Source organism: Emys orbicularis, chromosome 4, assembly GCF_028017835.1.
Source record: "Emys orbicularis isolate rEmyOrb1 chromosome 4, rEmyOrb1.hap1, whole genome shotgun sequence".
NCBI classification, from domain to species: domain Eukaryota; kingdom Metazoa; phylum Chordata; order Testudines; family Emydidae; genus Emys; species Emys orbicularis.
The window spans coordinates 154,799,015-154,827,001 of record NC_088686.1 but is presented as its reverse complement, the minus strand read 5'-3'; the positions used below and the strand labels follow the sequence as shown (position 1 = coordinate 154,827,001).

General features: G+C 58.5%; 2 protein-coding genes across 2 annotated transcripts in view; both read left to right on the top strand.

Moving 5' to 3' along the window:
* Positions 1 to 27,987, top strand: part of LOC135877330 (zinc finger protein 208-like) — a 295,762-nt gene that overhangs the window by 179,230 nt on the left and 88,545 nt on the right. The gene's annotated exons all lie outside the window — the stretch shown is intronic.
* Positions 1,008 to 26,874, top strand: SRCAP (Snf2 related CREBBP activator protein). Its single transcript, XM_065402758.1, has 34 exons — positions 1,008 to 1,102; positions 1,439 to 1,512; positions 2,734 to 2,966; positions 4,451 to 4,690; positions 5,008 to 5,193; positions 7,329 to 7,469; positions 7,915 to 8,149; positions 8,487 to 8,737; positions 9,063 to 9,153; positions 9,296 to 9,385; positions 9,758 to 9,913; positions 9,996 to 10,255; positions 10,330 to 10,507; positions 10,822 to 10,958; positions 12,652 to 12,821; positions 12,920 to 13,112; positions 13,611 to 13,747; positions 14,245 to 14,431; positions 14,740 to 14,909; positions 15,267 to 15,598; positions 15,894 to 16,184; positions 16,265 to 16,429; positions 17,309 to 17,533; positions 17,751 to 18,053; positions 18,135 to 18,382; positions 18,727 to 19,070; positions 19,372 to 19,574; positions 19,772 to 19,941; positions 20,163 to 20,359; positions 20,502 to 20,616; positions 21,925 to 22,053; positions 22,139 to 22,321; positions 22,737 to 22,820; positions 23,487 to 26,874. The coding sequence occupies exons 1-34, from the start codon at positions 1,008 to 1,010 to the stop codon at positions 26,817 to 26,819; spliced, it is 9,546 nt and encodes a 3,181-aa protein (XP_065258830.1). The 3' UTR covers positions 26,820 to 26,874.

The window sequence follows — 27,987 nt, the reverse complement described above, 5'->3', positions numbered from 1 at the left end:
ATGAGGGGCTGGGGCGGGAGGGACAGGGTCATGTATTGGGAGTGACGGAGGCAGTGGGGCTCAGGATGGCAGGTTTGGCATTGGAAGGGCGCAGGGTGAGGGAGTTAGTGGGACAGGGTCAGGCCTTGGCAGAGTTGGTGGTGGCAGGGCATGGTGTGCAGGGGCTGGCAGGACAGGGTCATGGGTTGGCAGGCGAGCATCCTGGGGTGACAGAATCCGTGGGGTGGGGATTGGCGATGGAGGGATACAGGGCAAGGAGGTTGGCAGTACGGGGTCAGGGGGTGACAGGGTTGGAGGTGGTTGGGCACGGGCTCACTGGGATGTCGGGACATGATCGGGGGGTTCCAGGGCACAGCATCACAAAGTGGGGTCAGGGGGTGCCTGAGTTAGCAAAGACAGGACACCAGAGGCGGGGGTGGGCACAGCAGGATCAGGGAATGACTGAACTGGTGGTGGTGGGACACAGGGTGACTGGCCTGATGGGGTGGGGAAGTGGGGCTGTGGGATTGGCAGGGATGGGACAGGGCATGGGGTGATGGGGTAACAAGGAACAGCTGGGCACATGGGACCAGGAAACAGGAAGGTGTAATAGGATTGGGGCTTATGGGGGTCAGGGTAGTGAAGGGGAGGGGACACAGGTTGCGGTGTGGGGGTGCAGTAATGTGGTGAGCAGGATGAAGTCAGTGGGGTGGGGGGCAGGGGTTAGCAGGTAATGACAATGGGATGGAGTGACAAGGGATGGGTCAGGAAGGGGTCACAGGGTGGGCCAAGATTGGCTGTAATAGGGACGCCAGGGCATCAATAGATCAGGGGGTGGGAGATTAGAAAGGGGTGAAGGGCTAATACGGGATAATGGATACGTTACAGCAACAGCATGGAGCAAGGTGGCGGACAGGGAAGTGGCCAGGATTAGAGGAGAGAATGCAAGGGTCTGGGCTCCTGACTCCACCCTGTCCCTCTGGGACATCATCCCTTGCAGACGAGCCAAGCCAGCGAGCTAAGTGGAGATGGGTTATACCAGCCGGCGGCCAGCCGACTCCCAGGCTCCGCACTGGACAGACAGGGTGTCCCCGTCCCTGCCTCTCCCCAGCACCCTTAACAGGTCTCTGCCTTTCCCCATAGGCAGGGATTTGGTAGCTGGTGCTCAGAGAAAACTCTCCGTTATATCCTGCAGCTAGGTCCATAGTCTGCCGGCTGCATTTCAGGCCCGGAGAGACAGGTTTAGCTAGACCCAAGGACTGGTTTGTGCGAGCCATGTTGGACCAAGGGTGCAGGGAAAAGTGGGAGGAACGGGGGGGAAGGGGGAGGGTCATCTGTATCCCTGTGGAATGCCCTCCCAAGGAAAGGGCTGGGATGGAGTATTTGTTACCTCTTAGAAAAGTGTGAAGGGAGAAGGAAGTCTGGACCCAGGCCCCCATCCTTTTCCATCTTGTTGCAGGAGCAGTCTTCCCCGGGAAAGAGAAACCGTGGAAGTGGAGTCTGACGAGGAGGAGGAGTTCTCAGCTCACACAGGTATGGCTGGGATACGCTCTCTGGTGGCTCAGGGCTTTGCCCCCCTCTCGGGGGAAGCCAGCAGTGTAGCATTGCCTTTGCAGCAGGAAGCTTTGGATGTTCTCCACAGCTGTCACGTTTCACCACACAGGCAGGTGCATTTCAGCAGCGGGCAAGTGAATCCTTCCCCCTGTAAGGAACCCTTTTGAGATCCCAAATTCAGAAGTGTTGGAAAAACACAGATCCCTGATGAAAAGGGTTGAGGGATCAGATGGGCAGAGGTTGGTTATGGATTCCCTGAGTCAAACTGGGAAGCAGCCATTCTTGGGGGAATCCTGACAAAGAAGGTGTATTTCCAACTATTTCAAAATTTTGTTGTTGACTTCAAGATGTTTTTGTTTCCTGATAGGAGGAAACTTTAACACCATGCTGCTGTTGTCTTGTTCTGTTGTCGTACGGCACTTAGTGCAGTGGGGTCCTGGTTTGTGACTCACGCATTTAGATGCTACTGTAGTAATATAAATAAGATAGTATATGAACAGTCTTGCTAAGTAAATTAGTTTCAGCTGCAAAACTCAGTCCTGGATGCGTTAAAATTGCACTTATACTAGTGATGATGAACTTGGAAACTTCTTGATCAACTTGTTCAACTTAAGGCAGTAGACTGTGTCTGTATTATGGAGTTGCCACAGTGCATGTCGATTGGTGTAATGTAAATCAGTGCAGATTTTTTTAACTTAGATCAGGCCAAATTCCTGCTTATCCCAACTTCAGCAGTTGTTAAAATATGAACAACAATTGAAAATAAAGTGTCCTGTGTCCCAAGCTTAGTTCCCAGTTCTTGGTAGTTGATTGACAGGTAGAACTGGCAGCAAAAGGCAGTGTAGTCAGGGAGGGAGTTTTTCCCCATTATAAACTTAATTTTTTTTCATTGAAGATGAGCATCTACGCCACAGCACAGAACCAAGGAATCCTGGCTCTGTTACCTTCTGCTCTAACCCACTAGACCCCACTCCTCTCCCAGAGCCAGGGCTAGAACCCAGGAGCCCTGACTCCCAGCCCCTTGCTCTAACCACTAGACATACTCTCATCTAGTTCTGTTTCTGCAAGGTGAGTCTCCCCAGAGGAGATGGGCGTTGCCTTCTGAGTATGGGCAGCCTTCGGTAGCAGAGGAGTCCCTTCAGATCGCCCAGCTGGCAGCGTGAATACACGTTTGATGGCTACTTCCCCATCTTTTGCCAGGTGATTCAGAGACAGGCAGCCCCGAGCGCAGGCTGGGCTGCCAGGGGACCCAGGAGCTGGACAGTTCGTCCCAGCGGTTGCTTGACCAGAATGAGGCCGGTTCCCAGCATGCACTGGAGCAGGACGACAGCACTTCGGCCACGAGCAAAGCTATCGGGGCGCGAGGCGAAGAGCAAGGGAGCAGTAAAATGCAGAGCAATCCTCCCCAACAGCACCATGCACTGCGCAGTGAGGTAGGGGCTCCCAGCCTGGCCTTGGAGCTGATCAGGAACACGCTGCATTGTTGCCTGGGTGGGAGAGCTGGAGAAACTCGAATGCTGCTGGGGGTTCAGAAGGGGGCGCTCTCCTCTTGCAGTCAGTGCTGACCCCAGTGTGGTGCTTGGGGGAGCTGTGCTGCAAGGAGCAGCGTGGGGCCTCACTAGGGGGCTCCCTCCCTTCAGTCAATGCTGACCCCAGCACTTGGGGGAGCTGTGTTGCAGGGTAGGGAGCACTCTCACTTCAGACTCAGTGCCAACCCCAGTGCGAGGCTAGGGGGCGCTGTGCTGTATGGAGCAGGGTGGACGCTCAGTAGGGGGTGCTCTTCCCTTGCAGTCAGTGCTGGCCCCAATGCCGTGCTGACAGTCACTACTGCTATGTCTACGCTACAAAATGATGTCAACCTAACTTATGTCTGCGTACAGCCACTGCAGTTATTATATCGGTTGTGTGGGTGCACACTTGGCTCCTTGTGTTGTCGGTGCCTGTTCTCACCAGGAGCGCTTGTATCGGTTGTATTATCAGTGTGGGGCATTGTGGGACAGCTCCTGAAAGCCAGTAACATTGCGTCGACCTAATTCTATCGACTGTGACTCAACGCTGCTCGGGAAGGTGGTGTTACTAAATCAGCGTAGAGAGGCACTTGCATCGGCAGAGGCCAAATTTAAGTGAAGAAACTTCCACAGCTAGGTCAACGCAAGGCTGCAGTGTAGAGCAGGCCTTTGCTGATGTAGGTCTTTCATTAAGACAGTGATACTCGGACTGAGGCTCCGGAGCCGCATGGAGCTCTTTAAAGTGTCTCCTGCGGCTCTTTGCAGCACATGATATTAAAACATTGTGTGATTTAATTATTAACCAGTCTAAGTAATTTACCAATTCATTATTTTTATATATTATATTATATTATTATATTACTATAGTAAATGAAACAATGAATTCACACTACTGCGTCTCTTTTGGGTAATGGTGATCGCTAATTTGGTTCCTGAACCACTGAGGTCTGAGTATCTCTGCATTAAGAGATTTAAAATAAGTCAAACCTCCTTTCTATTAAAGCTGTCCTGGCTCTTTTTTTCAAGACTTGGAGTATTAATCTTACTGACCTGTCCAAATCTTCAATGGAATTCCATTCCGCTTCCTTAATTCCGGCTGCAGTTTCAGGTGGATATGGGATTCTCTGTCACTTCCCATCCAAAACTATTATGTGCAGCTGATCATTAGAGGCCATGCCTCAGCCGAGAGCTGGCTGCACCTGGATGCTGGGTGAGGGATCCCTGTATAAACAGCCCCCTTCCCCACTCCAGAGACAGCTGCGTCTCAGCACCAGGCAAGTCTTTCTTGTGCATACACATGGGGAAAAGCACTTTACAGTCCTTAGTCTGAACGGGCTATTGAGTTCACTGGTTCCATATGTAGCTGTGGCAGTGGCTGTCCTAGTCACCTCATCCTCTTTCGCCCCCAGATTGCACCAGACAAAATGACGGGGAGCAATCCTGTGTCACCGGCCTCTTCGGGGTCACCTGCCTCCAGTGGCAGTGTCTCGCCATCACACCTCACTCACGATTCCTCTCTGGACAGTCACCTGGGCTTTGATGTGCCCAGGCTGCAAAGCAAAGCTCTGGCGTCCCCAGGAGTTTACGCCTCGGACCCGGCCAGCATGTGGGACAAGACGCACGCTGAGATCGCTGAGCAGGCCAAGCATGTGAGGAGCTGACTGTGTCTGAAGGGTCCCCTGGGCTGGAGCCCTCCATGCTCCCAGGGCCATGACCCAGATGCCCTCAAGGAGCCCATGCCAGGGCGGGGGGTGGGAGGAAGTGGGGCTGGGGAGGAGGGGTAATGTTACTCAGAGCCCCTCTAGGTCCCTTACACCTGTGTTACTTTGGGTCATCTTTTGTTTAGGGTCAGATGGGTCTCGGCCCAGAGGATGGTTGCTGTGGGTCTCCCTGATTTACCCCTGCCTTCCAATCTCCCATGATGGGTGGGGGCTGGGATCCCTGCTGACTTGGTGCTGTGTTCCAGGAGGCGGAGATTGAGAACCGCATCGCGGAGATGAAGAAGGAGGGGTTCTGGTCTTTGAAGAGGCTCTCCAAGGTGCCGGAGCCAGTTCGCCCCAAGGTACACTGGGATTACCTCTGTGAGGAGATGCAGTGGCTTTCGGCAGACTTTGCCCAGGAGCGACGCTGGAAGAGGGGTGTGGCCAGGAAGGTGAGCTCTGCCCCTCCCTGAAACAGCTCTGACTGGTTTATTAAGTCCCCTAAAGCCCAAAGGTGGGTTTGGATTGTCTTGGAAATTGCTGTGCCTCGAGGAGCCGTAGGGTAGGGTGAATGGTCCAAACCTGGGGGCGTTTGAGATAGATCTGTGAAAGTATCCCATGACATCAAAATGTTCTGGGTCTTCTAACTCTCTCTTACACGCATCTGGGGCTCAAACCTATTGCTGTGATCCTCCCCCACTCAGGATTGATCTCAGCCAGCATTTCATACCCACTGGCCCTCTGGGAAATCAATAGCACAAGAGTCATTGAGGGCCAAATTTGGGAATTCCAGCGTAGGTCAAGTCACAATGCAGGGTGGATTGATTTAAATCAAAGCTATTTAAATGCCTGATTTTAATCATGATTTAAATCTGCAAGCCTTGATTTAAATCATTTATTTTACTCTTGTTCTGCATTTGTACTTTTTAGTTACTTTCCTAAAGAAAGGTTGATTCTCACTGGTTGGTAACCATTACAACATACACCTCTACCTTGATATAACGCTGTCCTCGGGAGCCAAAAAATCTTACCGCGTTATAGGTGAAACCGCGTTCTATCGAACTTGCTTTGATCCACCGGAGTGCGCAGCCCTGCCCCCCCCGCCCCCCCCCCTCCCCCCGGAGCACTGCTTTACCGCGTTATATCCGAATTCATGTTATATCGGGTCACGTTATATTGGGGTAGAGGTCTACTGATTTACTACCAAATATAACCTTTATACTAAATTTGGTGCTTCTTTTAGCTAACCAGCAGGATATGCTACTTACACCTTCATTTAAGCAAGTACATAGTTTAACTTACATTTACTCTGATTCTTAATTTTTACATTTTTGTTAGTTTAGAAAACAGTGAATGATGCATTTCTTTTTTACATGTGATTTGTGCCAAGCTGTATTTGGATGGAGAGTCAACTAAAATGCACAAAAACAGTTTTTGAATGTTTTTTAAATAGTTAAATAAAACTGTCTTAAACGTGCTAGATAAACAAGAAAAGTTTATCAGACAGTTTATCAAAATATGTTTTATGTTGAAAACTGATTTATTAAACAAAGGAAGTACTTAGTGCATTGAACTGTGGTTTTGGTCACCATGTCCTTCAGAAATTTATAACTAGTAGATCACGTCCTCTCATGCCTAGTTTTTATTCATAGATTGGAAGAAGAAAACAAGTTTTTCTGCCTTTTCAACACCCAGCTCATTTCGTAACTGAATTATCTAGTCATTGAACTGAATTAGTTGGATAACCTGAAATGAAGCAAATTATTCTGCAGGTGCAGAAGAGGCTACTTGTGTCAAAAGCTAGTTTAAGACTACAACAAACTCTGGTTCCAGGTGCTTTGCCTGTGACTTCCACCAGTTCAGTGCTTTGTCTTTCTTTAAAACTTGGCAACAAATATGAACTGATAATTTTTGTATTTAATTTTAATTATTTTATAGACTCAATAGATTATAGTAAGTTGAGGTCTTAACATAGGTTGTCATTTCAAATTTAACTTTAAATAGGTTTATTTTTAAAATATAAACCTATAGCTAATTTAAATGTTGAAAATCTGATTTAAAAAAAGCATAGATTTTTGTTCACCATGCTATGCCAAAGAGGGTGGAAAGGCACATGTGCAGCAGGACAGCGTCTCTGTTGCAAGGCAGAGGGTTTGCGGGTTGCCTGGTATCGGGGTAGCTGGATGGCTCCCATGTGCTGTGAGTTCAAATCCTGCCCTCAGCAGCTCTCTGTGACTGGTGGGCACATTTTGCAGGGGATTTACTAAGAGTTCTGCCCAGAGAGCACACCTTCTGGCTTAAGAGATGGCATTTCCAAGGGCTCTGGAATCCATCCAGGCGCCATCTGCCTGTCCATCCATCCAAGCACCCATCTGCCTATCCATGTTCCTGTGCTCCATCTAGGATTGCTCTGTCTGTCCTAGGTGCTGAATGGAAACCTCCATGACCCTTCTCAAACTGTGGCTGGTGACCCAGCTGTTGGTTGGCAGCTAGAGAGATCTCCCCCACCCCCAATACAGTCTGCCCTAGGTCGGTGCAGCCCCCTCTCCCCCCGCATCCCTCTCACCCTCCTCCTCCCCTCCCCTAGGTTGTGCGGATGGTGATCCGGCACCATGAGGAGCAGAAGCAGAAGGAGGAGCGAGCCAAGCGGGAGGAGCAGGCCAAGCTGAGGCGCATCGCCTCCTCCATCGCCAAAGAGGTCAAGCAGTTCTGGAGCAACGTGGAGAAGGTGGGTAGGGCGTGCAGCACTAGAAGGAGTGCTCAGCCTGGCTTTGGGCCTGGCCTTCTTCATATAAGAATTGTCACATAACATACTGGCCTCTCTAGCCTAGTATCCGTGCCTCTTCGCTGCTCTAGCTCAGGCTGTTGGGCTTCTCTCTCCCAGCATTCCCTGCTCTCTGTCATTTCAGCTTGGGCATCAGGACTCTCTAGCCCGAGGTCCCTGCCTCTCCGCTGCTCCAGGGTGGGTTTCACTAACACAATGTCTTGTATTGAGCAGTAGAATACAGTCGTCAGAGGAGAGATTTCCTTTTGCCCCTCAGCTGGGCCATAGCAGGAAGGTTCTTCAGAAGCGAGTACGACAGGCTAACAATATGCTGCCTATTGAGACCTCCCTCTTACCCTTCTCTTTCACTTGGATGTCCCTGTCCACCCCCCTGGCCCTCCACTGGCAGGTAGTGCAGTTCAAGCAGCAGTCTCGCCTGGAGGAGAAGAGGAAGAAGGCCCTGGACCTGCAGCTGGACTTCATCGTGGGCCAGACGGAGAAGTACTCAGATCTGCTGACTCAGAGCCTCAACGAGACCTTCCCCATGGCCAGCAAGACTGGCTCCTCCTCCCACATCAGCTCTTCCCACGCCGGCTCCACCGCTTCCAGCCCCCCACCACCTCCACACCTCACCGATGAAGAAGGTAGGGAACCAAAACACCCCGTGTCCCATTCCCTGCTCACCTTGAGCCAGCCAGTTCTCCCCTAGAGGGTAAAGGTCTTGTGTCCCTTTCCCCTGAGTTGGCTAGACTCTCCTGCCCTGGGGCTGGATTGGAAGATGGTACCCTTTAGAGATGAAAGAGTCCATGTCCCATTCCCTGAGCCCTCCAGTCCCATCCCCGCAGGGCCAGATCAGCTGGCGCCCCCTACAGGGGAAAGACACCAGGTTTCACTCCCAGGGCTCCTTAGTCCCAGGGTTTCCCCACTTGCCCTGTCAGTGCCCCAGGTGTATGGTTCACCCCCTGCTTCCTCCTCCCACAGATGGGGACTTCCAGCCCCATGAGGAGTCAGATGACGAGGAGACTATTGAGGTGGAGGAGCAGCAGGAAGGGAACGACTCGGAGACGCACCGGCGTGAGATAGAGCTGCTGAAGCAGGAGAGTGAGCTGCCCCTGGAGGAGCTGCTGCAGTCCCTGCCCGCCCAGATCCTGGAGAATTCCTGCAGCGCTGCCCCCTCCATCTCCAGCTCCAACAACGAGGAGGAGGAGGCAGCGGGGCAGAGTGAGGAGGAGGTAGAGAAACAATCCAAGATTGTAAAGATGGTGGAGGGGTGGGTCAGACCTGCCAGGGAGGCTAAGGGGATTGGTGATCGGCGAGAGTCTGTGGGGCGGTAGACAGGACACCCCTGACTGAGGCAGCACTTTGCTCAGAGCAAGCACCTCTCTTTGCAGGCCACTGACCTGGAGAGGCAGCTGCACTCAGATACCTTAAGCTGCATGATCTGTGTGTCCCAGCTAGGCCAGGGTAGGAGGGCTTGGGGGGGTCCAGGGCTCTCCTTTTGGGGTGGGAGGGCCTGGCCCCAGCCTCTCCTCCCAGCCCTCTCCTTCATGCCTCCAGCAGGAGAAAGCAAAGTCCGTCATGCAGAGGAACAAAAGGCCGTGGAAGCCTGACAAGGAGGATGAGGAGTTCACGGCCAACGAGGAGGAAGGTGAGCATGGCAAGGGACCTGCTGGAGCAGCTAGGCTCTGGGTGGATGGGAGGGACCTGGCTGCCACTGGTGGCTGATGGGGGTGACAGATTAACGGGGCCTTCTCCCATCCACATGGTAACACAGCCCCCTTTTTCCTCAGCTGAGGATGAAGAGGAGACGATCGATGCTGAAGAGAAGCTTGAAGGGGACATGGATCACAGGAAGGAACTGGATGACTTGGCCCAGGAAGGTATGGAGGGGGTGGGAGGAGACTGATTCCAGCTATGTAGCACTGATGTTTGACATGGCCTGGATCTCTCTCAGGGACACAGGGTCAGTTTCTCTGTCCCACCATCCCTAGGGCTCCTGGCAAACTGTCCCCCAAGTCATGTGATCAGTGTTCAGAGAGCACTTAAACAGGTCTCTGCCTGGCCCCGTAGGCTGGGATTTGGTAGCTGGTGCTCAGAGGAACCTCTCCATTGCAACCCGCAGCCAGGTCCTTCCTGTGTTGGCTGCGTTACAGATTTGGAGAGACATCTAGTCACAGGGCGGGGGTGGGACATGACATGACATGACCCTTGCTCCGTCCCACCCTCTGCGTGTTCCCATGCGCCTCTGGCAGGGGAGCTGCCCATGGAGGAGCTGCTGCAGAGATACGCCGGCGCCTACGCCTCGGACTTTGAGATGGATGAGTCGGATAGCTCCTCGGATGCCTCGGAGCCCAGCACCTCGGAGTACGAGGAGGAGTCAGAGGATGAGGACAGCAGCAGCCAGTCAGGTATGGAGGGATGAGGGAGCGTGGTTTGAGGAGTGGGTGGGTGTCTTAAGGCAGGGCTGATGCTGGCTGGATCTTGCCCCAGACTCCACCGCAGAGGAGGAGAGTGAGGAGGAGGAGGAGAGCCAGGAAGAGGAGGAGGAGGAGGATGCCCCCGCTGAGGAAGCGACGGCGGCGAGCCGGGAGGAAGACTTTGGCGTGGAGTACCTGTTGAAAAGGGACGAGGATCGGGGAGAGGGGAGTAACGACGCAGCCCCCGCCCTGGGGCCCAAGAAGGAGATCACAGACATCGCAGCCACTGCCGAGAGCCTGCAGCCCAAGGGCTACACCCTGGCCACCACCCAGGTAAGCGGGACCGCAGTGGGGAGGGAGTTGGAGGAGGGAAGGCAGCCAGACTAACCTCCTCCCCCTTTGCGCAGGTGAAGACGCCCATCCCTTACCTGCTGCGGGGGACCCTGCGGGAGTATCAGCACATCGGCCTGGACTGGCTGGTCACCATGTACGAAAAGAAGCTCAATGGGATCCTGGCGGACGAGATGGGACTGGGCAAGACCATCCAGACCATCTCCCTGCTGGCTCACCTGGCCTGCGAGAAGGGTGAGGGGGTGGGACGGGGCTGCCGGGAATTAGATAGACGGGGACAATCCTGCCCCAGGTGGGGACGGGCTAGATGGGCCCAGATGCCTGGATTGCAATAGCCACCTGCCTCATTGGTGGCATGTGGAGAGAGGCCCAGGGCTGACAGACCATGGAGATGGAGCTCCCTTCCCCCGGGGCTCGGGGAGGTTCATTGGTGAGGAGGGTGCGTGGCAGAGATTGCCATGCCACTGCCCAGGCTTTGCCCACCTTGGCGCTCCAAGATCCCTGAGCCCGCAGCTTGAGAGCAGCCCTGCTCTGTGTTGGTCCCACAGGTAGCTGGGGTCCCCACCTGATCATCGTGCCCACCAGCGTGATGCTGAACTGGGAGATGGAGATCAAGCGCTGGTGCCCCAGTTTCAAGATCCTTACCTACTATGGGGCGCAGAAGGAGCGCAAGCTCAAGCGGCAGGTGAGGAACCAGAGGCCCCTCCATCACCCCAAGTGCACCCCCCAACTGGGATACAGGACTGCCTCCCCACGGTGGCTGAGGGTTATCCGCTCTTCCTGGCATTGGGGACGAGAGTCCTAGAGTATAAGCCAGAAGGGACCACTAGATCTAGTCTGACTTCCACATAGAGCACAAGCCACCACCAGCACCCGCACACTAATCCAGCCAGCGAAATGTGGCCAATGTATTGACTACTAGACTGTTGTGTGCCACAGGCAGAATAGGAGGGACCGGTGCACCAGCACCAGCAGGGAAATGATTAGGTGCAAGATCCCCAGATGACCACAGCAAGCAACCTGCACCCACACGCTGCAGAGGAAGGGGAAGTCGTCTCCCGCAACCCAGGGTTCCTGCCAGTCTGACCTGGGGGAAAATTCCTTTCCAACCCCACATACAGTGATCAGTGAGACCCAGCCCTTGTGAGCAAGAACCAGCCAGCCAAGCACTGGAGAGAGAGACTGCTCGGTGCCACCCAAGTGCCCTGGCCCGCCCACCCAATGTCCCATTTCCAGTGTGGCCATCCCTGATGCTTCAGAGGAAGGAGATGATAAAAGCCTCACAAAAACAGAATACGTGGAGGAAATCCCTTCCTGACCCTGGCTGAAACCCTGAAGCATGAGCTTTAGGAACATAAGAAATAAATCTGCCCCCTGCCAGCACAAACAGCCCCCTCATACAATTGCACACATACATTTTTCCAGCTTTCTCTTAAAACTAATGAAGATTTTTGCTCCCAAAACTCCTACTGGGGGCTGTTCCAGAACCTCACCCTCCTGATAGTTAGAAGCCGCCTTCTCATTTCCAGCCTGAATTTGTTCATGGCCAATTTATATCCGTTTGTTCTTGTGCCAACTTTGTCCTTTAGCTTCAATAACTCTTCGCCCTCCCTGGTGTATTTATAGAGCTCAATCAGATCCCCCTCAGTTTTTGTTTGACTAGACTAAATAAGCCATGCTCTTCCAATCCCCTCTGGTAGGATTGGCCCTCCGTTTGCCTGGTCATCCTCCTCGCTGTTCTCTGCACCTGTTCCAGCTGGAATTCACCTTTCTGGAACCAGGGGGCCCAGAACTGTGCACGGTATTCCCAGGGAGGTCTTCTCAGTACCTTGGACAATGGCATTAATACTTCTCCCTCTCTACCGGAATTGCTTCTCCTGAGGCATCCTAGGATCACATTTGCCTTTGTCACTGCTGCATCACGTTGGTGGCTCATAGTCATCCTGTGATAGACCCCCACAGCCACGTCTCTCTCCTCTCTTGCTTCCAACTGATGAGCTTGTAACAGAAATTCTTATTATTAGACTCGAGATGCAGGACCTTATACTTTTGTCCTGCTGAATTTCATCCCATTTCTGTCACTAGTCTTCAAGGTCAGATCTTCCCGTATAATATTTCCAATCTTCTGTATTGACAGTGCCTCCCAGGTCTGTATCATTAGCACACTTCTGCTGTATGAGCAGGCAGGCTTCTGTGGGGTCGCACGGGATACTGGCTGGCTCGGGCGTCAGGGAATGGACCTGGGGCCTTTCCCCTTTGGGGGCACCAGCTCCAGTCTGGTCCTGGGCTGTGGAACCACCTGGTTTGGGGATGGGAAGGAGATCTGGGTGGCCTATCTTCTCTGGCCCCTCCCAATGTAACCCAGCTCCCCTCCTTAGGGCTGGACCAAGCCCAATGCCTTCCACATCTGCATCACCTCATACAAGCTGGTGCTGCAGGACCACCAGGCGTTCCGGCGCAAGAACTGGAAGTACCTGATCCTGGATGAGGCCCAGAACATCAAGAACTTCAAATCCCAGCGCTGGCAGTCGCTGCTCAACTTCAACAGGTGGGTGGGGTACTCCCCCTGAGGGGGGAGAGGGCCCTGGCCCAGCGTGGCCCAGCACACTCACTGCTCTGCCCTTCCTTTCCCCATGTCTCCTCCAGTCAGAGGCGGCTGCTGCTGACAGGCACCCCCCTGCAGAACAGCCTGATGGAGCTCTGGTCCCTCATGCACTTCCTGATGCCCCACGTCTTCCAGTCGCACCGCGAGTTCAAGGAGTGGTTCTCCAATCCCCTGACAGGCATGATCGAGGGTAGCCAGGAGTACAACGAGAGCCTGGTCAAGCGGCTGCACAAGGTGAGGGTGGGGCTGCAGTGGAAGGGGAGAGGGAGCTGCTGAGGGGTGGGGAGCAGGGGCTGCTAGGAATCAGGCCTGGGGTGGGGTCTGCCAGGGACTGGGGTTGGTAGAGGGGATGGGTCAGGACCGGGACGTAGGTGGTTTGATCTCGTGCTCGGAGCAGGGGTGACAGGTCTAGTGGTCAGAGGCCAGGCCAGGGGGCCAGAATCGGGAACCAGTCAGGAAGTCAGTAGGTTGCTCAGACAACTTTCTGTGCCTCCTGCTGGTTTAAATAGTACAGTCGAGCCAATCGGTGGGGGCCGGGCATTGTCCCCAAGCAGGATCCTCATAGGGGGTGCCTCTGGGAGGGGTCAGAGTTCTGCTAGCCAGTGGTGGCCAGGGTGTGAGGGCAGACTTTCCCCGTTGGGTTGGGCTGGGCTGGGCGTTTCCAGCAGGCGATCAGGACCGTTCGGGGCGGGGCTGGCTTTCGGACTGATGGCTCTGCCCCACCCCTGGCAGGTGCTGCGGCCCTTCCTCCTGCGGAGGGTGAAGGTGGATGTGGAGAAGCAAATGCCAAAGAAATACGAGCACGTCATCAAGTGCCGGCTGTCCAAGCGCCAGCGCTATCTCTACGATGACTTCATGGCCCAGGCCACGTGAGTGCAGAGGGGACAGGATGCTTGGGTTTATCCCTGGCTCTTGGGGGTGTGGGGTGTCTAATGTGTTAGAACAGTGGGGGCTGGGAGCCAGCACTCCTGGGTTCTGTCCCCAGCTCTGGGAGGGAGTGGGGCCAGATCCCAACTCAGGTGATTGCATTCTGCCTCTCTAACTCGTGCCTGTAGTGTCAGTTGGGTACAGAATCCACCTTCACTTCCTGTCCCAAACTGCTCTGTTGCACTGCAGTGTTAATCAGTCACTGCTCCCTACCCCAGAGGTAGCTGCATTTCAGTATTGACTGAGGGGTCCCTGTGCAGTGTCACGGTGTGGTTACCCGGCTGCTGCGCTGCACCCCAGAAATGGCCGCATCTCAGCACTAGGTGGTCGATCCCAGGGTGGCATTGCTGGGTGGTTCTTACCCACCCACCAGCCCAGAAATGCAGCATGTGGTGGCAGCCAGGAGCGCTAGCTGACTCTGCTCTTGGTTTCCTCTCAGCACCAAGGAGACTCTGGCCACAGGGCATTTCATGAGCGTCATCAACATCCTGATGCAGCTGCGGAAGGTGTGCAACCATCCCAACCTCTTCGACCCCCGGCCCATCCACTCGCCCTTCATCACCCAGGGCATCTGCTTCAGCACCGCCTCCCTCGTCCTGTGTGCCCTCAACCGCGATCCCTTTAAGGCAGGTGCCCCCAGCCCTTTAAGGGGGGTGGGACACAGGGCTCTAGGGGACTTCAGCCCCAGTCCAGCCCCAGGACAGGGGCTTGGCTGGCTCAGGGAAGACCGGTGGAAGGGAAGGGAAGAGATGGGACCTTTCTCCTCTAGAGGTCCCGGCCCTGCCGGGGACTGGCCCGCTCAAGGGGGAGGTGGGAATGGGACACAGGCCCTTTCCCCTTCCCGCCTGCCCTCATGTTAGTGTTGCTGCGGAGGGAAGTACCAGGAGCCATGGGGTGGGCTGGTCCTCTCCTAACTGGGCCTGGCCCCTTGCAGCATGTGGACATGGGCATTTTCGACCTCATCAACCTGGAGGGGCGCGTGTCCCGCTACGAGGCCGACACCTTCCTGCCTAAGTGGAAGGTGACAAGGAAGCTGATCGAGGAGATCGCCGAGTCCCCGGACCCCCCGCCCAGGCCCAAGCCTGTCAAGATGAAAGTGAACAGGTACCGCAGCCCCCCCAGTGGGGAGGGAAGGGGGCTGCCATGGCCATGGGCTGGGAGGATGGGGATCACAGTGCGGGCAGGGGACCGCCAGGGCTGGGGGAATAGGGATCTCTGGGGGCACAGGGCTGCCATAGCCTGGGGAGGGGGGATCTCGGGGGCAGTGGAGGAGGCTTCCGTAGCCGATGCCAGGGGGTTTCTTGGGGGGGGGGTGGAGGGGGCTGCCATAGCGCAGAGCAGGGGGTTGGAGGGGAGTCCTGGATTTGCCGGGGGGGGGGGGGTGTCAGCAGGGAGTGGCGAATTCCCTTTCTCTCCCCCCCCCCCCCCCACTTTAACCTTGTCTGTCCCCCCTCCCTACAGGATGCTGCAGCCGGTGCCAAAGCCAGAGAACCGGACCGTGGTGCTGGTGAACAGCCCTCGCCCCGTGGCCCCCTTGCAGAGACCTATGGCTCCTGTGTTGCCAGAGGCCCTGGCCCCCATGCATCCCATGGGCCCGGTTCTCCCGGGGCCCGTTCAGCCTCCCCTGCTCCCTCACCCCATGGCCGTACCAATCTCGCTGCCCCTGCCCCTCCCGCCATCCCCCGTGCCGGTGCCTCCCGCTGCCAGGCCGCAGGGCCCAACGCTAGTGCCTACACTGAGCCAGAACAACGCCGCTGCTGCCGTGCTCCAGGCCCCGGTGTCTGCCCAGCAGGGTAAGGGCCCTGCCCAGTGGGAGGGGTGGGGCGGGGCTGGGTGCCCACTGGGATCCACTGGAGCGGGGCCCTTTCCTCTGCCTGAGGGCTGAAATGCCCTATTGAGGGTGTGTGGCCAGGATTTCCCTCCCCTCCTTTTTGGGGGGCAGGGCTGGGCCAGGTAACACCTCCTTGGGCCCTGCCCCATCTTTCCCAGGGTGGAGGAGCTGGGCTGGTATCCCCCTCTCCCTTCCATGGGGGCGTGGCTAGGCTGGCTGACTCCTCCCCTCTAACCAGCCCCTCTTTCCTCCCACAGTCCTGCCCACACTGATGCCTGCGGCCCAGCTGGTCCCAAATGCCCCCCAGCCCCCCATGCTGCCGGCCCCTGCCACCGCTGCTGCTGCCTCCACCCTCAAGCCTGGCCCGGTGCCAGCCCCCGCCGTGCGGCTAGCCACCAACCCCCTGAACCCGGGCGCCGTGGGGAGCATGATGAAGCCAGTGACAGTCCATTCCACCACCAGCACCCTGCCTGGCTACAACTTCCCGGCCACCAGCACTGTGCAGCAGAGGCTGCTGCTCTCCCCGGACATGCAGGCCCGGCTGCCCTGTGAGTACAAGGGGCGCTGCAGGGAGTGGGGGGGAAAGGCAGCGGGTGTCCTGGGAACTGACCCCGTCTCCTCTCTGCAGCGGGCGAGGTGGTGAGCATCGCACAACTGGCCTCGCTGGCCAACCGGCCCCTGCAGAGCGCCCCAGGCAGCAAGCCCCTCACCTTCCAGATCCAAGGCAACAAGCTGACCCTGACGGGCACCCAGGTGCGGCAGGTCACCATGGCCCAGCCCCGACAGCTGCAAAGTAGGTAAACCCCTCCCCTCCCCTCCCCTGTGGCCCCAGGCACCTCTGCTCCCCCATCCCCTCCTTCCATCCTGGTGAGGGATCTCTGCGTAAACAGCCCCCACACCCCACCCCAGAGGTGGCTGCATCTCAACAGTCCCTGTACACTGTGAGATCCTTCCGCTAAGAGCCCTCTCCCTGCCCCAAACCCTCGCTCCCCTGCTTCCACCATTGCTGTTCTCACTGTCTCTGTGCTGTGGCTGCTTGGCTGGCTCACCTGCTTTCTCTCCTCTTCCCCTCCACTCAGCCAGAGCTCTGCTGAACACTTGTTCTTAGACCGGACGAGGCAGGGTGGAGGGAGGGGGCACGAGAGACGGCAGCACTTGGGGAAGGAGATGGAAGAGCCAAGGGCCCTGGTGGGTGGGTAAGAACGGATCTGGGGGAGTGGGGTGCTGGGGAACAGCCATGGGGCACGGTGAGGAAGAGCAAGGAACCGACAGGCACTGGGTCAAGGGGAGCCGTGGGGTGCTGATTGGGGGCGAGCAGAGCGGCGCTGTTGGGGTGGGATGGGCAGCGGTGCATGGAGGGATGCCGGTGGGGTGGGGAGTGGGGAACCGAGGGGCGTTGGTGGGCAGGGAGCAGAGGGGCACCATAAGGGAGTGCTGGGGGATGGCAGGGCAGACGCCCAGGGTGGGATCCCTCTAAGCTCCAGCCGTCTCTGCCCATGAGGCGCCTGTTGACCCGAGGGAGAGAGCAAAACTCCAAGCCTGACCCTGCTGTAAGGCCCCAATGCCAGCCCGGCCGGGTCGCTGCAGGGGGGCGCACAGGGGACGGAGGGGGTGGGCGTGCTCTGGTGGGGAAGCTCGCCTGTGCCAGCTGTTCATGCTTTCTCCCCTGCAGGGAATGTAGTTCACCTGGTCTCTGCCGGGGGTCAGCACCACATCATCAGCCAGCCGGCCCAGGTGGCTCTCATCCAGGCCATGACCCAGCAGGGCGCGCAGGCGCAGGGCGGGGTGCAGGCCATGTCAGGCCCCCAGCCCACCACCATCCTGCCCGCCCCAGCCTCTGCCACCACGGCAGCCGCCACTTCAGCAGCCATCAGCGTCCCCATAGCTGCCACGCCAGGTGAGTGTCAGTGGCCTGGGGGCAGATCAGGGCGAGTGGCAGGCCGGACTCCTGGGTTCTAGCCCCAGTTCTGGGAGCGGGGTGGAGCTAGTGGGTTAGGGCGGAAGGGGCTGGGAATTAGGTTTTGTCCCCGGCTCTGGGAAGGGAGTGGGGTCCAGTGATTTGTGTGTGGGGGAAGATGTCTGCCAGGCTCTAACCCTGCTTTCCTCACCCCCAGTGCCCTCCTCCATGGTGAACAGCTCTGGTGTGGTGAAGATCGTGGTGCGGCAGGCCCCACGGGACGGCCTGGTGCCTGCCCCAGCCCTACAGCAGCCTCCACGCCCAGCCACAGCCACCACCCTGCCTAGCCTGCCGGCCGCCCTGATGGCACAGCGAGCCCAGCTCCCCGTGGCACCCATGCCGCCCGTGCGGTTGCCCACTCAGCCACTGGTTCCAGTGCGGGCACCCACCCCACTGCAGGCCCTGGTGCGACCCATGATCCGGGTGGTGCAGGCGCCAGTGCCCAGCATGGAGCAGTCGGGTAAGCAGGTCGTCTTTGCCTTCCTAGACGGGGCGTTGTGCCCTAGGACTCACACTAACCCCACTTGGCTTTCCTCTGCAGCTCCAGCACCGGCTCCACCTTCTCCCGCCACGGCCGCCCCTCTTCCCACCCCCCCTGCCACCACCATCGCTGCTGCTGTCTGCCCTGCACTGGCTCCCCGGCCCGCAGCCGCGCCCAGCCCAGTGCCCAAGGAGGAACCCGAGACACTAATGCTACGCTCCACCACGCCCACCCCGCCTCCCCCGTCGCCACGGGCTCCACGGCACAGACGGCAGCCCCCTCCCCCGCCCCGGTCACCCTTCTATCTGGTGAGTGAATGTGCAGGGAGCCTGGGACTGGGCTTGGGGGAAAGGGGGGGGGGGCAGGGAGGGGCTGGGATAGTCCATGGGGAGGAGGATCTCAGTGCAGTGGGGCAGGGATAGGACTGGACCAGGAGAAGGGGAGGAGAAGGATCTGGACCACCTGGGCAGGGGGGAGGATCTCGGAAGAGGTGGGAGCTGTGCTAGCCCAGACTGGCCGGGATGGAGGGGAGAGGATCTTGGGGGGCAGGGCTGGGTTCGGCCCTGGGGGGAGGATCTCAGGTGCAAGGCAACTCAGGGGGCGTCCCATCGCCAGCACTGACGTCCGTCCATCTGTGCGGTCCTGGTGGCAGGAATCACTTGAAGAGAAGCGGAAGAAGCAGAAGGAGGAGCGCCTGGACCGGCTCTTCCGCCTCAACGAGCAGCACTGCAACCTGGCCCCCATCTATGGCACCGAGGTGCTTCGCCTCTGCACCCTCTTCCCACCTGGCCCCCCTCGGGAGCAGGAGGAGGAGGGGCAGGAAGTGGCACCTGAGCTGGATGGCTGGAGGGGGGCCAGCTACAGCCACTGCTACATGGCACAGGTGCATCGGGACCCCCAGCACCTAGAGGCGTATTGGCAGCGGGCCTCAGCCATTGCCCAGGCCATCCTGATCCCCCAGCAGAGGGTTGAGCAGTTGGCAGACATCATTGAGAGGTAACGCCGCCCGGCGGCGCGGCTGGGCCCCTCTGTGAGGAACGGGGATCTGTGCAGCTGCCTTGGGGAGCTGGGGTTCGAACTCAGGAGTCCTGGCTCCCAGGCCCATCCTGCCCCATTCCAGGCCTGGGGCTGGAACCCAGCAGCCCTGACTCCCAGGCCCCTTCTCCACCCCACTGTAACCCACCAGATCCCGCTCCCCTCCCGGAGCTGACAACGGTGGAGGCGCGTCCTCCGTCCCCCTGGCCTGCTGCTGTGCCATGGCTGTTCACACCCTCAGCCATGCCCGTTGTATCTGCAGGTTCATCTTTGCTATGCCTCCCGTGGAGGCGCCTGCCATCACCATTCACACCTCTCACCCGCCCCCGTCACTCCTGCTCCACCAGGCCATCTTCAAGGAGACACTGCGGCGGGAGATCTCGCCCCGCGCCAGCGGCCTGCATCGCATCGTTTGCAACATGCGCACCCAGTTCCCCGACCTGCGCCTCATCCAGTACGACTGCGGTATGTGGGTGGACCGGGCAGTGGGGGCCATGGCTAGCTGGGCCCCTGGCCGATCCAGGGGAGGGGCGGGAAGCAGGGAGGCTGGGCAGAGACGCTCTGCTCAGGCAGGGGCTGAGGGAGAAGCAGAGAGGCCAGGCTGTCCTTGGTCCCCACCCCTGCCTGGCTGGCCTGGTCACCATCCCCGTTCCTTCCTGCAGGGAAGCTCCAGACCCTGGACCTGTTGCTGCGACAGCTGAAGGCCGGGGCGCACCGGGTCCTCATCTTCACCCAGATGACCCGCATGCTGGACGTGCTGGAGCAGTTCCTCAACTACCATGGGCATATCTACCTGCGCCTGGACGGCAGCACCCGCGTGGAGCAGAGACAGGTATCGCCGGCTGCTTGCGCCCATGTGTCCTGGGGGTTCCCTCAGCAGCCAGGCTAGGGACTCCTCAGAGCCCCCAGGCCTCTCCTGCTATTCATCCTCCCAGAGCTGGGGACAGAACCCAGGAGTCCTGACTCCCAGCCCCACTTCTGGAACCTCTAGACCCCACCAGCCCCATATCCTGTCTGCTACCCCTCACTGTGGCTTCCCCCCCCCCTCGGCAGGCGCTGATGGAGCGTTTCAACGCTGACAAGCGCATCTTCTGCTTCATCCTGTCGACACGCAGCGGAGGCGTGGGGGTGAACCTGACGGGCGCTGACACTGTGGTGTTCTACGACAGCGACTGGAACCCCACCATGGACGCCCAGGCCCAGGACCGCTGTCACCGCATCGGCCAGACCCGCGATGTCCACATCTACAGGTCAGCCACGCGCCCAGTGTCACCTGCTCTGACTCCTCCTGTCCAGCAGAGGGAGCCTGTGCAGTGCTTGTCCCCTCCCCTCCCACTCTGTGTGGCTGACCCTGCCCCAGAGGGTAAGTTGCCTCTCTGCCTCCCTCTGCAGGCTGATCAGCGAGCGGACAGTGGAGGAGAACATCCTGAAGAAGGCCAATCAGAAGAGGATGCTGGGAGACATGGCCATTGAGGGCGGGAACTTCACCACAGCTTACTTCAAACAGGTACCTGGCCCTGCTGCAGCCATCGCACTCCCTGCTGCATTGCAGCCCTCACTGACCAGCTACGTCATGGGCTGGAAGCTGAAACTCCCTGCTGGGTCCCAGGATTAGTGATTCCCAGCACCCCCAACCTACCAGACCCAGCTCCCCTCCCAGAGCTGGGGAGAGAGCCCAGGAGTCCTGACTCCCAGCACCCCCTGCTCTAACCCAACAGACACCACTCCCTGCCCAGAACAGAACATAAGAATGGCCATACTGGGTCAGACCAAAGGTCCATCTAGCCCAGTATCCTGTCTTTTGACAGCGGCTAATGCCAGGTGCCCCAGAGGGAATGAACAGAACAGGGAATCATCAAGTGATCCATCCCCTGTCGCCCATTCCCAGCTTCTGGCAAACAGAGGCTAGGGACACCATTCCTGCCCAGCTTGGCTAATAGCCATTGATGGACCTATCCTCCATGAACTTATTTAGTTCTTTTTTGAACCCTATTACAGTCTTGGCCTTCACAACATCCTCTGGCAAGGAGTTCCACAGATTGACTGTGCGTTGTGTGAAAAAATACTTCCTTTTGTTTGTTTTAAACCTGCTGCCTATTAATTTCATTTGGTGACCCCTAGTTTTGTGTTATGAGAAGGAGTAAATAACACTTCCTTATTTACTTTCTCCACACCAGTCATGATTTTATAGATCTCTATCATATCCCCTCTTCATCGTCTCTTTTCCAAGCTGAAAAGTCCCAGTCTTATTAATCTCTCCTCATATAGCAGACGTTCTATACCCCTAATAATTTTTGTTGCCCTTTTCTGAACCTTTTCCAATTCCAATATATCTTCTTTGAGATGAGGCAACCACATCTGTATACAGTATTCAAGATGTGGGTGTACCATGGATTCTTCTAGAGGGAATATGATATTTTCTGTCTTATTATCTATCCCTTTCTTAATGATTCACAAAGTTCTGTTTGCTTTTCTGACTGTCGCTGCACATTGAGTGGATGTTTTCAGAAGACTATCCACAATGCCTCCAAGATCTTTCTTGAATAGTAACAGCCAATTTAGACCCCATCATTTTATGTTTGTTGGGATTGCTTTCCAATGTACATTACTTTGCATTTATCAACATTGAATTTGAGCTGGGGAGAGAACCCAGGATTCCTGACCAAGCCTGATCTCCTTGATCTGAGAGACTCCAATCCCAGAAATCTGGCTGAGTACATTGCTCTTGCTCTTACAAAGCCCCTCACTCTAGCAGGTCACAGCTCAGTATAACCTGAGGGTATCTCTGCCTAACCTGTGTGTGTCTGCCCCTCAGCAAACCATCCGGGAGCTCTTCGAAATGCCCTTGGATGAGCCAGCCAAGAAGGAAGGGGAGGTCCTCACCATGGCGCAGGAGGATGAGGAGGATCCCATGGCCAACAAGCAGACCCAGATCCTGGAGCAGGTAAGCCCCACCCAGCCACGGGGAGGGCTGGGTTTCCCTCAGCTCCACCTCCCCACCCACTGAGACAAGTGTGTCTGGCCGGCAGGCGCTGTGCAAGGCCGAGGACCCTGAGGACATCCGGGCGGCCACGCAGGCCAAGGCTGAGCAGGTGGCAGAGCTGGCCGAGTTCAACGAGAACATCCCCCTGGACGCGGACGAGCGGCCCAGCAAGGAGGAGGAGGAGGAGATGTCGAAAGCTGAGCAGGAGATCGCCTCGCTCATGGAGCAGGTGCGGGGCGGGGGCAGATTGGCTAGAAAGAGATCCACCCTGCATCCTGTCACTCCCCTTGCTCCTACCCTGCAGCAGAGCGAACGAACCCTAGTGTACCTCAGCTGGGGGAGCAGCGGGTAGCTGTGTCCTTGCTGCCACCTGCTGGAGGGAATGAGCCCTGCTCTCGTTGGGTGGGTTCAGAATCTCACAAGCTCTTCCAGCAGACCCTGCACTCTGGGTTTAGCCAACCATATGTGCCCACCATTTCAGGGCTCTTTTATGTGAAATAGGACCCAAGAGACCTGACTCCCAGCCCCCTGCTGCTGTAGTCCAGCAGACCCCACTCCCCTCCCAGAGCTGGGGATAGAACCCAGGAGTCCTGACTTCCCCAATCCCTCTGGTAACTCCTGTTCATCATCTCCTGCCTTTGCAGCTCACCCCCATTGAACGCTATGCCATGAACTTCCTGGAGGCCTCTCTGGAGGACATCAGCCGAGAGGAGCTGAAGCAGGCAGAGGTGAATGCAACCCCCTTTAGCCCCTTCATCGCTTGGGGCCGGGTGGGGGATCTCATCCTGGCTGGCCAGAGTAGCTTTGTCCACAGCCTTGGCTTCGGCAGCACCTCCAAACCTCAAGCGCGTGGCTCCCCCCATGCAACGCAGCTTCAGTGGTGTGGCCGCACAGCAACCATCTCCCAGGCTGTTGTGAGCCCCACTCCCCTGGGCTTATGACCTTTCATGGAGATGACACTGGGGCACCAGCTGCGTGGGAGACGGGGGTGGCCATGGGGCACTGAGGCATTGTGTAAACAGTATCCTGTCCCCCCTGCCACGCCAGATCACATCCAGGGGCCCTTCTAGCCAGGTATCCCATCCTCCCTGCCATGCCAGATCACACCCACAGGATTATCTATCCCCGTGTATTCTGCCCCAGATCACGCTCATGGGACCATCGAGGTACAAACACTCCTCTCGTATCCCGCCCTGGATGAGACCCACAGGACCCTCAATCCCTGTACCCTGCCTCCTCCCTGCTACCCTAGCTCAGACCCATGGGCCCATCTAGCCCAATATCCTGCCCTGGATCAGGCCAATGGGCCCATCTGGCCAAGTATCGCTCCCCCTGGCCCAGACCAGATGCTCTGTGGTTGCCTGGCAGATGACCGCTGTCTCTCTCCTTTACAGGAGCAGGTGGAGGCCGCCCGGAAGGACATAGACCAAGCCAAGGATGAGGTGGTGTTCAAGCTGCCTGACGACGAGGACGAGGGTCGGCTCAGCGAGGAAGGCTACATCAAAAAGAGCAAGAAGGCCAAGGTGCCCAGCCGTGCGGGCCCAGAGCGCACTGGCACACGCATGAGTGAGCGACTGAGGGGCACTCGCCTCTCCCTGCGCGAGGCAGATGGAGTGGACACCAAGTCGCCCCAGGCCCGGCTCCCCAGCCTGCGCCACCTGCGGGGCCACCATGCCAGGCTGGAGGCTGAGGAGGCAGAAGACCACCTGTCCCTGGTGGCCCAGCACACGCGTGGCGCAGCCATCCGCAGGGACCTGGTGTGGGAGGAGACGCCAGCTCCGACCCGCAAGGCCGCGGCCAAGAGGGAGGAGTCGGGGACCAAGGTCCCCGGGGCTGGCGAGAGGGTGCTGCGGCCCATCCCTCACAGAACAGAGGCCCCCATCATCGGGGAGAGGGTGTTCCGGACCTCTCCACAGAGACCTGAACCCCCTGCCACCGGGGACAAAGTGCTGCGAGGCACCCCCCAGAGAGCCGAGCCCCCAGCCACCATAGAGCGGGTGCTCCGAGCCATCCCTCAGAGAGCAGACACCCCCGTCCCCGGGGACAGGGTGCTACGAGGTGCCCCACAGCGAGCAGAGCCCCTGGCTGCCATGGAGCGGGTGCTGCGGAGCGCCCCCCCAAGAACAGACGCTCCAGCCCCTGGGGACAGGGTGCCCCGGCTGGCCCCACTCAGACCAGAAGCACCTCCTGCTGGGGAGCAGGACCTAAGACCTGAGGCACCAGCGGGTGCGAAGCTCCTCCAGCCAAGACCTGAGGTAGCACCTGCCGGAGAGGAGACCCCCCAGCCAACGCTCCCAGCTACCGAGATGGGGATGGTCTTGGGGGCGCCTGCCTTGCTAGGGCATGAGAGCACAGCACCCACAGGGGAGCTAGCCTCAAAGAAGCCACCTGCTGAGCACATGCTGAGGGTGGAACCCCCACCCACTTGGGAAAAAGTGCTGGGATCCATGGAGCTCGCGACGGGAGCGAAGATGAGGAGCGTGGAGCCATCTTCTGCCTCAGAGAGAGTTCCCCTACCAGCCCACTGCAGCCTGGAGATCCCAGCCCCCCACAAGCCAGTGCCAACCCCGGAGACGCCAGCCTCTGGGGAGGAGTCACCTGAAAAAGCCAAGGGATCTTTGGGCAAAGCTGAGGTAGCCGGAGAGCTGGCCCAACGCCCAGTGGAGCTGGACGGTGTGGCCGTGAAGAGGGGAGAGCCAGTCAGGCGTGCCCTGGAGGAGCCGGAGAGCCCGGCACCCGATGGGCCCGCAGCAGAGCTCCCCCCGGAGACGCCTGCCCACTGCGCTGCTAGGACGGGGGTCGAACCACCCACTGCTGAGCCTTTCTCCACCACAGAGGGCAAAGGGCCAGGAGAGGTGGAGCCCCAGCCAGTCTGGCCTCTCTCGGGCTCCCTGAACCAGTCCTTGGAGGCTGCCAACTCCCTGCCTCGACTGAAAACGCCGCCCCCCAGCAAGGAGCACAACGGGCTAGAGCGGCCTTCCCCTCTCTCCAACAGCCTGGCCGAGCCCCAGCCCAGGGAGCTGGCACAGGGTGCCACAGAGCCACTGGAGATAGCCATTGGGTGCAGCAGCAGCCTGAAGGAGGTGTCCAAGAGGGGGCTGGGGGACCAGGAAGACAAGCCCAAGCACCCAGACGGAGTGAGTGCAGCCAACACCGCCTCCCTGGGGCTGGGGGAAATGCAGCCAGGGACGACCTCCTCCTCGGACAGCCCATCGCCGGCCAAAACACCGCGCCGGCGGACCAGCGCTGACGTGGAGATCCGGCAGAACCACCAGGGCCAGGACGGCCCGGCTGCCAAGGTCTTGCGGAAGCTGCCAGGCCGCCTGGTCACCGTGGTGGAGGAAAAAGAACTGATCCGACGCCGGCGCAACCGCATCCACAAGCTGGACACCACCGGCAGCATCGTGGTGAGCCCCAGCAGCAGTTCGGCCCACAGCATCTCCGAGCTGGAATTGTCCCCCTCCAGCAAGGAGCTGCCGCTGCTCCGTGACCTACCCGCCCGACGCAGGATTGAGCTGGAGAGCCGGGCCGCCAAGGAGAGGGGAGACGAGGGATCTGGGCTGGAGCTGCCCCCCAGCCTGCCCCCGCCGCCCCTCAAGCGTAAACGGGGCCGGCCCCCCAAGAACAAGTCTCCAGAGCAGCCAAGCCAGGGGGAAGCACAGCCACCACCCGGCACCCATGTACCCCGCGTCAGGAAGCCAGAGATCAAGACTCCCGAGCCATCCTCACCCAAGACCCTGAAGCAGCCATGCAAGGGGGAGGCACGGCCACCGCCCGGCACCCTGAAGCCACGTGCCCAGAAGCTGGAACCCAAGGCCCCTGAGCCAGCCTCGCCCAGGAGCAAGACAGAGAGCAGTGAGAATGACTCCCCCCTGGAGAAGCGCCGGCGGGGCCGGCCCCCCAAGGCACAATGGGCCCCCGCCACTCCCAGCACTGAGTCACCCCCCAAGCGCAAGCGGGGCCGGCCCCCCAAGAACCCAGCTTCCCCCCGCGTGGAGACAGCAGCCCCCCGCCCTGGCTCAACCTCGGACCGCGACACCTCCGCCGAGAAGGAGCCGCCCCCACCTGGCCGCAAGAGGAGGTGGAGAAGGAAGGAAGAGCCTGGCCAGGCCCCCAGCGAGAGCTCGTCGGATGGCGAGGAGGCCCGCCCCCTCACCCGGCTGGCCCGTCTCCGGCAGGAAGAGAAGCTGGAGTCGGGTAGCGAGTGCTCGGCCCTGCTCCCATCCCAGAGCGCTGCCCCTAAGCCAGAGCCAGACGGCACCTCGTCAGGGGAGAGCAGCACCTCCGAGCAGACCCCGGCCCGCTCCACCCGCCAGCGTCCTGGCAGCTTGGTGCCACCGCTGGAGCAGGAGCATCAAAGGCGCAAGCGGGGGTGCTTGTCAGAGGGTGGCAAGTCCCCCGGGGCTGCTGGCTCATCGGAGGACGACGGGGGCGGCGAGTCAGAGTCCTCAGCAGAGTTGAGCGGCGAGGAGGGCGAGCGGCGGCCCAAGCGCCGCCGCCGCCACGCAGGCCGAGCCACCGGCAGCAGGAGGCGGCAGTGCCCACGGGGCAGTTCGGCCGACCGCATCCTGCGAAGCGCCGCCGCCACCCCAGCCGGCAACACCCGCTCGGCCACCGGCACCACGCCGGGGGGGGTGGCTGGAGCCCCCACCCCCTCGGCCACTGCTGCTCCTGCCGCCATGGTTACCTCCTCACTAAGTATCAGAGGCCGCAAGCCCAAAACGTGACCACAGCCTGGGAGATGCCAGAGTCTCTTCCCATTGGGATAGATCGGAGCTCACCTACCCACCCACCCCCATCCCCGCCCTTCTCGGGCAGCAGTACAGCCACTCTGGGCTTCCCACATCTCTGCCATCCCCGTCTGGACTGTTAAACCACTACTTGAACGCGGGAGGGGCTGGTGGCATAGCTGTCCGGTTCCCCTGGCCCCGACACACGCTTGGCTCTGGGCACAAGCTAACCCAGCTGCAAGCCTCGGCAGCCTGGGGTGACCCTGCTGCTCCGCCCTGGGGAAGAAGTGTCCTGTGAGGGAACAGGGCTCCCCTCCTTGGCATCACGGAGCAGGCAGGGCAACAACCAAGGCGGGTGGTGTACGCGGCTCCACCTGGTTCTGGGCATGGGATTAGCCCAAGCGTTTCACCCCCTTCTTTATTTCTATCCTCTTGCCCAATCCAGGGCTGGTTCAAATCCCCCCTCCTGCCCCCCCCCCCAGTGGAGGGAGCTCCCCCTCCCCCCCCCCCCCCCCCGAATTCTAAAAACTCGCCCTTTCTTTTTAACTAGCTTGGGTTGGTTTTTAACTGACGCGACCAAATTCGCGGCCTCCCACTCCCGCCTGGGGTTTTTCTCGATTTCCTTCCTGCTCTTCCATGCAGGAGCCAGGTTGTCAGGCTGGGGCAGCCAAATCTGGCCGCTGGGGACAGACTGGAACACGGGGTGCAGCGGCCCCCCAACACACAGACACACACAGGAGAAATTGTCCTCTTTTTAATTATGTACATTTCAGACTCTCAGCTCCAAGGACTCTTGGGGCTCTGATTGGTTGGACCCCCCCAACACACAAGCCCCCCCACCTTTCTCTTTATGTACAGCCCTTGTTGTAAAATAGGTTCTTTTGAACATAATCTATGCAAAGGTTATTTTGTATAGGGGAGCACACCATTCCCCCCTCCGTGGCAGGACTGGGGGCGGCAGCGGTTCTCTGGGGTTGGGGGGGGGAGCGTGTGGTTGGGGAGCAGGGGGTGTAGGGACTGGGGGGGAGGTGTTCCCATGGAGCTGTCTTTCCTACTGAAGCATGTTCAGAACGTGTACAGAGGTCCGATGTAATCTTTCTTCAGAATAATGCTATGAATAAAGTGTTTAAAAAAAAGAAAAAACGATAGCACAGCCCCAGCCTCT